This window comes from Acyrthosiphon pisum, chromosome X (assembly GCF_005508785.2).
Source record: "Acyrthosiphon pisum isolate AL4f chromosome X, pea_aphid_22Mar2018_4r6ur, whole genome shotgun sequence".
Classification (NCBI taxonomy): Eukaryota; Metazoa; Arthropoda; class Insecta; order Hemiptera; family Aphididae; genus Acyrthosiphon; species Acyrthosiphon pisum.
Window position 1 is genome coordinate 61,919,312 of NC_042493.1, and position 11,386 is coordinate 61,930,697.

Below are 11,386 nucleotides of genomic sequence, written 5' to 3' on the forward strand. Positions count from 1 at the left end.
AAAAAATTCTCATCTGTAAATGTTTTAACTTCAATGGACGATAAAATTCTATGAACTTCATTTACGTCTTAAGGCAATTTTGGATAAATAGAATTCCTAGCATGGTTCATATTATTATTTATTTTTTATGTAAGTTACGTCCGAGCTTTTTAATGAACTTATAGACAATTTTTCATCTCGTCGTGAAATAATTTTGCTGGTCTTTCAGAGATCTGTTCTAAAGCTTTTCGTTTCAATTTGTTGCTGAGTATGTGTCTGTGATTTTTTGCTCCGAGTCTTTCGCACAATCGTGATTAAGTTAACTATTTTCGAACTGGATTTTATTGAGTTGATCAGTTTTCAAATAAGCTGTACCAATTTTTTTCGTACATGTCCACCGTTTAATGTTATTCGCTAATTCTTTTTGGTACCCAAACTTAAAACCATCACATATTATAATGGTTTTACCCTTTTCGCTGTTTTCGATGATCACGTTCATTTTTATAAAATTATATGTAACATATGTGTACTATATAATAACATGTTATTTTACCGTGGTTGAGAAAACGAAACTGACTGTGTTGAACTGAAGATGATAGACTAATCATTAACTGATAATCACTAATCACGGATAAGATTATTGCATTCGAATAATTAATTTATCTGGAAAATACTGTCTTAAACATTTTATTTTTGAACATTACGGAATAATATAATAATCGATAGTAGTTACACGTACAACTATCGATATATTAGTTAATAATCCAGGTAAGTTATGGGAGGCAATGAGAGTAAAAAAAGGTCACCTACCTAAATTTGGGAGGCAATTCGAGTGTCACCATTTTAACGTAACCTCAATATGGACCGTAAATGATGACCACTAGTGACCACTATATAATCCTGATAAGGACCGTTGGCCTTTCTCTTATTATATAGGTTATCTACCTCTGAACTGTTATTTCGGATATAGTCATATTATAGGTATGGTACATAGAGCTAATTTTCTAACCTTGACGACCAGTAACCATAGACACATAAAGGCATACAGCGACATGATAATATTATGTCTGTGCCAATAATAACGATACAGCTGTTTAGTAATGTTTACTGTTAATATCACTTATTCCACCTAAGACCTAACTAGTAACTACGTTACGCGCATGATGTATGTTATAATTATAATTTTTTTGCAGATGCCAGTGTGTTTTTTTAAATTGTAAACATATTTTTACTTAATCTAATAGGTAACTACTCTCAAAAGTGATAACATATCCGTTCCAAACGTTCAACTATAAATAAACCTACTTAATCTAATATAATAGATATAATATACATTTCTAAACATGCAGCAGACATGGCAGTCGAACGAATCACTGGCGGATGCGTGGCAAAATTGGAAGGAGTTCATAATAATATATTTTGTAAGTAGACAATCTTAATTAAAGTAAGTCAAAAATAAGAAATCCCAGTTAATTTTAACAAAATTGGTAAAACTGACAAAAATTACAAAAAGCAACAGAATATCTATATATATAAGAACCTAATGCTTTTTGTTAGTCTCGCTAAAACTCTAGAAGGGCTGGACCGATTTAGCTCATTTTGGTCTTAAATTATTTCTGGAAGTCCAGAGAAGTTGTAAAAGGTGAGTGAGTATGAAAATGTTCGGAATTAATTTTTTAATATTAAATTTAAATTTGCATGGTGTATTTTGGATATTCCCGTGACCGACCGCGATAGTCGGTTTCCAGCTACCCGTAACCTGACCTTTTTTCTTTTGTGTATGTTTTATCGTCAGCAGCGTGTAGGTATGAATTGTTCCGAGAAGTAAAACTCGACAATTTATCTATATAACAATCTATATATATTCCGAAATACTCAACTGATTTCGATATATACCACTGGGATGTGCGAGAACGTGTGCCATGTACGATCACGAATATGACCCATTATGTTTATCTGTTATGAATTATCAAATTGTTTTTAAGATGATCGTAATTACCAGGAGAAGGTTTTTACGAAACAAAATTTTAGGAAAACCCACCAAAAAAGTAGAAGATCTGGATTTAAAAAATACAACAATGGCGTAACAGTGTATTTATATATTGGTTGCTATTAATCGGGCATGTTTGTTGATTTGTATTATTATTTTTTGTCAATATATATAATATATGTATATATATGTTATATAAATTAATGTTTGTGTGTAGATTAAACCTCTGAGAAGAAGACAGACTAATTTGGGAATGGTTAAATTTGGTTTTTTTTATTCATCTGATATTAGTAGTTATGTTAGCTTAGGATTTTGTATTAATTGATTATATTAATCCACCATAGATGGAATACGACAAACTTGGTATAAATTTGATACTTTAGAATTAAATCATACACCTACATACAAACAGCACGGGGTCCGCGATCGACTGTAGGTAGATTGCCTACCTGATAATATACTGCTGCGAATCAGAATTTTTATTCCGGGAAGCGGAATAGTTAAGGCGCCCGGTGCCAATGTAATTTTGACCTCAAAAACACGGTTTACGGGAATAATAATCCTGCCCTGTAGAGTTAACCAAATTTGATAATTTTTTTTTTTTTTTATTAATAGAGGAGAATATTCTACAGCCCGCATCGAACTCCTTTTTTCGATATTTTCATCTTAAACTTAATTATAAGTCTTTAAAAAAAAGACAATTTTTAGCTTTTTTTATAAATTATTTTATACTATTATTTAAAATAAAATACAAAATCAGAGATCGATTCGGGCTGTAGGAAGTCTTCTTCTTTCAGATAAAAAAACACTCATCAAAATCCGACAATTCTATAAAGCTTGAGAGTTATTCCCGTAAAGCAATTTTTTTTTCGATATAATACACCCTATCAACCACCCATAAATAGTTATCGGGTAGTAGATTAGTGGAAAAGTCTTATAACTGAGATAGCAACTAAAATATAAAATTTAATTTTCAAATTTTATAGAATTGTGGAAAATTTGAAAAACTGGCACCGGGACCCTTAAGATACATTTTGAACGCCATACACCGAATATTAAATAACGAATTGAAAAAAGTTTTAGTCATTACATTTAACGGGCATCGAAGTGCACGGGATCAGCCAGTAATATTTATGTTACGGGCAAAGTAGACTTTCGGGCAATGTTCACATTGCCCGGTCTATGTATACTTTGCCCGCTGTTTTTGGGCAATATATTAAAATACTATTTTGACCGGCCAGGGTGATACTTTCACCGGTCCATGTATACTTTGCCCGTAGTAAATTAGACATTGTAACTTAAACTATCAACTATAATATTATGAAACCGTTGTCTGTTAGTATTTCAAATACCTAAACTAGTATGAGCCACGAGGTACCAATATACAAAACTCTCAATATTATCTCGTCAATTATTGTCGTTTCAAGATTATATTATCGGTAAATCGGTTTTACCTTTTAGATATTGTACAATAATTATTATCGTAATCATTGAATCGTACAAAATGTGAGTTGTTAATACTGCCCGGTTGAAAGTCGTTAGTAAGTATCGTCGTAGTGTTAGTGTAGTGTTCGCTGTATTAAAGTGTGTGGTATTTAAACTAAATTAATCGAAATGGAAGGGCAATATAAAATTGCATTAAAAAATAAAAATGTTAATAGTACATATTTAACTAAAACTAAATACGATGAATTAATATCTGAAGTAAAACAACTTAAACTGAAATCAAGAGGCCATAAACTTCTGAAAAAATATGAAGTAATAACAGTATCTGACATGGAAAAATTAATTGTTCCAGTGAGTAATGAAGGTAATGATCTTAAGTACTATGTTTTTAATGAAGAATTATTTAATATTATTCATGATACTCATTTGACTATCGGTCATGGTGGACGAAACCGTATGGAATATGAGCTTAATAAAAAATATAAAAACATTACAAAAGAATCAATTATGTTATATTTAAATCTATGCATATCTTATCAAAAAAAAGGCAGTACTGCAAAGAAAGGTCTTGTTGTAAAACCAATCATCTCAAATGAATTGAATTCGAGATGTCAAATTGATCTTATAGATATGAAAGCACAACCTGACGGAAACTATAAATTTATTTTAGTGTATCAGGACCATTTAACAAAATTTGTTTTGCTTTGCCCATTAACGCATAAACGTGCCGAAGAAGTAGCTTAATATGTACTTCTTGATATTTTTACAACATTTGGCGCACCAGCGATTCTACGAAGAGACAATGGCCGAGAATTCGTAAATAAAATAATAAACGAATTATGTAATATGTGGGAAGATTTAAAAATTGTACACGGAAAACCGAGACATTCGCAAAGTCAAGGGTCCGTCGAAAGGGCCAATCCAGATGTAGAAAACATACTTGCCACTTGGTTACAAGACAATAAAACAAAAAAAATGGAGTGAAGGACTAAAATTTGTCCAATTGATGAAAAATCGATCGTTACATCATGGAATAAAATGCAGTCCATATGAAGCAATGTTTGGATGTAGCGCTAAAATTGGATTAAAATCATCGGTACTTCCAATATCAATAATTAATAAATTAAAAATTGAAGAAGATTTAGAGGCAGCTATTACATCCATGAATACTGGTGATCATTGTGAAGTTGATGAAACATTGATTGAAGAAAAAAATGAAGAAGAAAAAATAGATAATAGAATAAATAAAATAACTTTTGGTTTATATTGCCCCAACTAGACTGGGCAATTCTATACAGCCTGGACAATGTATAATTTTTCCTACATTGCCCACCATAATCGGGCAGTACCATAATGCCCGGGCAATGTGAACATTGCCCGAAAGTTTACTTTGCCCGTAACATATATAATCCCTAGAACCACCAAATTATATAATATATAATGAGTAAAAAATATTCTACGATTGTTATTTAATTTATAACAATTTGTAAACATTGGTACATATACCCAAACTTGGAAAAATCAATTTTCTCGTGAAAGTACTAGTGTAACCGTTAGGTACCCAGTATCACCATCGGCTTGCATTGGTTTATGTACCAACTCCCACGATTGTGTTATACTGGTGACATCACGAGAAAATTGATTTTTCCAAGTTTGAGAACAAATTTTTAACTGAGGATTAAGAATCGATACAAATGAAAAAACAATCGATAAGATATTTTTGAATTATACTTTGGTAGTACTGAGGTAATGGACTTCGCGTCCACCAGATACAGGTTGTGGAAAGCAAGGCTCAGCACCCAAATCATTTATTCGGGGTTTCAGATTTCATATATTCGGATCTTCAAAAGTTTAAACAAACATTCGAGTTTCTAAAACCGCTATTATTCAGGTTAATAATGGTTATTACTGGTGTTGAGTAGTCTGCAAAAAACAAAGCTCTTGATGACCCCTCCAAAAAAAAAAAAATGATTTATACTTTGTTTAGTTTTGTTGGGACCATGCTTATATTTTATATTGCTATTGGCTATATTTGGATTTATTTTATTTACTAATAAAGTAATAAGTTATAATAATATTACATATTAAGTATAATAAGATTTTATAGGATTTTATTTTCAAGAAAATAATTATTGAAGTCACCTGTGATTGATTGCTAAATTGTTCCTGTTAATTCATTATTATTAATAAACAACTAACTACAGAATCGAACTCGCCACAAGGAATACATATAAAATGATATATCACATGAAGAGTTTGTAATAAACAAAATTATTCGAATTTCTGGTTAGTACTGATGGTTAATACCTACGGGTGTTTTGAAATCAGAATCATTCGAGTTATATGGATTTCAGTGGTTTGATTTTTTAAGGGTGTTAGGGGTATTAGGGGTTTGGATTAATTCGGGTGCAAGGCTCTGGTGGAATGCATTGTGCACTACTCTGTTTTTTTTTACGTATTCCTCGCTATACTAAACAATATTTAAAAACAAATGTAATTTTTTTTTATATAAATCCAATTTAAAGCTAAATATTCATATAAGTATTCACTGTAGTCTTGAGTACTTAATGATATATTATGTACCTACTATAACGACCAAAAAAGCAGTAAGCCTGAAACTTTTCAAGTGAAAATTTGGTTTTTCGTTGAAATTTTCAGAAACATTGAACATTTTCAACGTCTGAAATTTTTCAAATTCTTTCAATTTTTCAATTTGTTTTCTACACAACTTAGGTACATCATACACAAATACCAGTATAAGTAGGCATACGCCGTAGTCATGATTCCAACTTTGTCAATTGTCATAACTTGTAATAAATAAAGTATTAAAAATTTATAATTTTACGTGTTTATTAATATTAATAAAAACTGTGATAATAACGATAGTGATAAATAATAATTTATATTTATACATTATTTTAATTTTTTTAAATTTATAATACTTACTATTTATTTTTAATACAGCGTATTTTTATATTAAGCAAGTCAATAAGTATTTTGTGAAATAAACAAAAATAAAAAATAAAAAAATCACATATCATTGTAAAATCAATACATTCATCACTCCGCTCAGAATCTAAAATAAATAATTACAAAATCCATAAAAAAATTTTTTTTCAATGTTCAGTTATTGAAAATGTTCATGAATATTTACAGTTCTATTGACCGATAATAAACTATGAACTAGTCAATTTTCATGTCATATGTTTTTTTTCAGATAGTTTTACCTATTGAAATAATTGGAATGATAATACTTACAATGTATCATGAATATTTGTTCGGTGGTACGTATGAATAATTAATATTTTAATAACGTGTTGTTACAAAAAAAAAAATGGTACTTATGCCTAGAGCTGGAGATCAGTATTACGCAGTACCTACCTACTGCTTGTAGGTACCCGCCAAAATGATGAAATCAAATATTCCCTTTTTTAGAACGGTGCAGGATGGTGTATGTGCTTATAATATTTGCTTGGTAATTTCAGCTCAGATATTTTGACAAGGGACAATTCAGCGTGACAGCGCATACGACATTATTATAAGCGTGACAAATCTATAATAATATATTTATAAATAAATTTGTGTGTGTGTGTCCTTTATGCATTCCTAAAACGTTCATCCGAGTTGGTACAGAGATAGATTAGACATATGAGAAGAAGAAAGGCTAATTTAAAAAGTGTAAATTAGAGGTCCGACCTCGGGGAGGTGCTCAAACAGGGATTTTAAGATTTACGATAGAAATGTTTGTTTGTAAGTGATTGCTAATGGTTTTAATTATTATTATTATTATTATTATTATTATTAAAGCGAAACGCCTATTGGCGCAGTGGCACTTTAGCACTTTTAAAAATAAAATAATATATAATTTTGAAAATTATTAAAATTACAGGTTACAATTTGTCAATATTTAAATATATTTTAATTATAATTATATTTTATTTATATATTTTACAAATTGTATGGAACTTACACTTTTAAAATTAAAATAGTCTCACCTGTTTCCACAGCGTGGTTACACCCAAAAAGAGTTGAACAGTCAGAATTTTTTTCACTGCGCATAAGCAGTGTTGTTAAAATTCCTTTTATATAGGAATCCGTTCAAATACTCGTTCCTTTAGTATAAATAGGAATTCATTCAGTTCCATTTAATGTCAAAAAGAACCCGTCCAATTCCTAGTTCCTATGAAAAAGGAACTTATTCTTTTTATCGTTCCTCGTGGTTCATGAGTTACTAGTTATTATACATTTATAAATTTATAAATGTATTACTTATCAGAACACAGTCATATGTGAATAAAAAATTGGTAGCTTTGTCTATAATTTTTTTATAGATTAATAAAATGATAAGTAAACAAAAATACAAAATTGTTCTCCCCAAATGTTTTTTTAAACTTTTCCGAGAAGAACAAAAGTATTATAATATTTACGTTCCTATTCCTAAAAATAAGGAATTGATTCACGTTTCTATTCCTTTAAAGAAAATTGAATTTATTCCTTTATTCGTTCCTCTAAAAAAGAGTCAATTCCAGGAATCGTTCCTTTAGGACCGCGTTCCTTAACAACACTGCTCATAAGTCATAAGTAGAACGCGGATTTGTATGCATTAAAAACCAATCAAATAATAGTAAATTAGTAATTAGTAATTAGTAATAATAATACTCTAAACATTCTTAGATATGCATAAATATATGCACTGAAATGTTCAAATATACACTAAAAAAATTAATATGTATGAAAATACTAAAAAAATAGCAAAAATTACATTAATTTTCTGAATATTTAATTACAATAATTCATTTAAAATTATGGAACACTATTATAAATTTTTCTTTAAAACATCTGCATTTTGTAAGTATAGCTTTAATCTATTAAAAATTTAATTCCCAAATATATTTGGGAAAACCGTTTATACCTACGAGTATGTCTATTTATTTATTTCGATGGAAACTATAAAACTATAATTTTTTTTTTTATATTACAATAGTATAAAATCAGGTAGGTACCTAATTATTTCAAAAATATCTAAAAAAAACACGGAAGTATGTCATTAAGATCGTAAAATAAATAATGGGTAAATGTCAAAATATACAAAATATGCATCACAAAAGTTTCATACTTTAAATCGTTAAGTCATGAAAAACATTCTGTACTCACTTAGCGTATTATACAAGATAAATATACAAATGCATACAAATCCACGCTCTAGTCATAGGTAAGTTCTTGTGAAACCCAAACAACTCCACACCTCTTGTACATTTGTAAAGGTACAATAGAGCAGTTCCCACTTCCCACTTTTACATTTTTGAATCGAAACTTCTATGCAGAAAATAAGAATATGATGGCCCATCACGGCATGATATAGGTACAGTCAATGTATCCAATTTCCAATTTTTTTAGATTTTTTCTATGAATGTCAATTAAAAATTTAAGACAAGGCTTTTAATATATTGTTACAATAACATTTGAAAAATATTAAAAATCCATAATCACAATTTTTTTATAAACATTTAAAATTCAAATTTTGGCAACAGGCGTAAAAATCACGAAAATGTGCTTGAAAATGAGTTAGAAATTCCTAAAAATGTTCTCTTTAAATCTCGAATTCTCAAATAGCGATTTTGTTATTTTGTTGTAATTCAAAAACGAATAACTGTAGATAGGTACATGAACATTTTACTGGATGTTTATATTTTAATTTCATATAGACCATAACATTTTGAAAATATTTTGACTCTTTTTGAGATGTTTACGGGCATTGTCAGTTTTCAATATTTTTGGTTTTTTTTTCTCTAAATATCAATAAAATTTTATGAATTGGCCTAAAAAGAGTGAAAATGTAATACAGGGCTCCTGATATATTGTTACAATAGCAGTTTAAAAATATTGAAAATATATAGGAACAATTTTTTTTTACAAATTTAAAATTTAAAAATGATTTTCTACTTAAAAATGTATAAAATATTCAACTTTTATAGCTAAGGATTGAAAATTGAAAATTAACTTCTACGTAAATAGGCTATATATAAATTACTTTATTCACAATAATATCATAAAATATACTTAGTAGTTAGTAATATCAATATATCATAGACTGTCTTTGCTCAGAATCGTTTTTTTTTAGGTACAATGATATTATATCATTGAACTCAAATTTAACATCATTCATTACAGTGATCCACTTACAGAACTTGGTCACTGTACAGCAGACGGACATCCACTTTCCAACCTTTTTTTAAATTATTTTTGTGTGATTGTCGTCATATTTTGGAGCAGTAAGAAATGTTCAAATTTCAACTTCGATTACCAAAACCCTAGATATTTTAAATTTTAATAAAATATTTATATTATAATTTTCTGTAAATCGTATGATTTTCCAAATATTTTTACTTTTTTACTTTTTTTAAGCTGTTATTTACATACATTTGTCATTTTCGATTTTATTTAGTTTTTATTCAAAAAGTGTTGATATAACAATTTTTCTTGGGTCAAAAAGCTTAAATATTAATGATATAAGATTCCTCATACATATTGTTCTGTATCAATTTAAAAATATTAAAGGTACATATTATGTGCTTCTAGGTCATTTTGTACGGTGAAGCATTAAAAGTGTGAAATGTGGACACTTTGTACGGTAAGGTAAAAAGGTACATTGCTATACGTGGACAATGAGTATGGTCGAGTAAAAATGTTCATTTTAGAATGCTGATTCTTTGTACTATTATAGAGGTAGGTACATAAAGTATGTATGGTAAATATATACCTAAGTAATACTTAAGTATAAAGTATATAATATAATATCAATTATTGAAATGTAAAAATTAAAAATTAAAAATTAAAAAAAAGTCAATTCAAAATGTTTTAAAATATAGTACCTACTTTGCATACCTATACTAACAAGTCAATATAATCAAAGTTTTTTTTATTCACTGGTTAGATAACAGCAAATTATTACTTGGTGTTATAATATAATATTTATAAATTAATTTAAAGCCCAGAACTTGAAATTATCAATATTATCAAATAATCAAATATGATTAGAAATTATAATTGTATTATTTTATCAAAAATTATGTTAAAAAATGTACAGTAAAAATCAAAATGTCAAAATGACAAATACAAATTATTATCGATTAGTAATAATTAATAAAACCACGATTTCCTACTATTTGGAATGTATAAGCTTCTTTGATTTACCAAATAATATTTTAACTTAATAACATAGTCTGGTCATGACTTCAGACTTGTTTAAATTATATACTATATTATACTTTAAGTATATAGGTAATAGTACAAAGTGTCCGCATTCTGCAATTTACCATTTTACCCGACCCGACCGTACAAAGTGTCTGCGTTATGCAATTTTAAACAATAGACCACTCAAAGTGACCGTTTACCATATTATCCACATTTTTTTTTTTATAATCATTTAAATTTTAACAAAATTCGTCAAAATCATGAAAATAGACATACTAGATTGCAGTTAAAAATGTATAAAGTGTTTAATTTTTATAACTAAGGATTGTAAATTTTAAACAAGTATGTATGATTGTAATTTATTCATATAATATAACTAAAAAATCTAAAAAAATATTTAAACAAAGTTTTTTTAGACATATATTTTAAGTTTAAATTTGTAAAGTATTAGGTATTAATATAAGAATTTAGATAACAAAGATAACGATTTAATTTTAAAATAATTTTATGGGTACCTACATCGTACATATTATACTTTTAAAGTATTATTATATTATATTATCAGTGTATTTATTTTTATACAGTCAATAATATTTTTAAATGCATTGTTTTCGCAAAAATTAATCCAACATATTTTACCTACCTATTACAATTAATAAATCAATTTATTAGGTAGCATTATAAAATATATAACGTTAATTGTATATCATTATTTAAGCTGACAGTCCATCTATTCGCACTTCCCATATTCAGTGGCATACATACGGTGGGGGGGGG

General features: G+C 28.2%; 1 protein-coding gene across 1 annotated transcript in view; it reads left to right on the forward strand.

Annotated features, from left to right (window-relative positions):
- The first annotated feature begins 1,158 nt into the window (after nucleotides 1-1,158).
- LOC100164547 overlaps nucleotides 1,159-11,386 on the forward strand; it is a 15,138-nt gene continuing 4,910 nt past the window's right edge. The window contains exons 1-2 of the mRNA XM_016806531.2: nucleotides 1,159-1,400; nucleotides 6,633-6,699. Coding sequence (XP_016662020.1) covers nucleotides 1,323-1,400; nucleotides 6,633-6,699 — 145 coding nt within the window. The 5' untranslated portion in view covers nucleotides 1,159-1,322. The remainder of the gene's footprint in view (nucleotides 1,401-6,632; nucleotides 6,700-11,386) is intronic.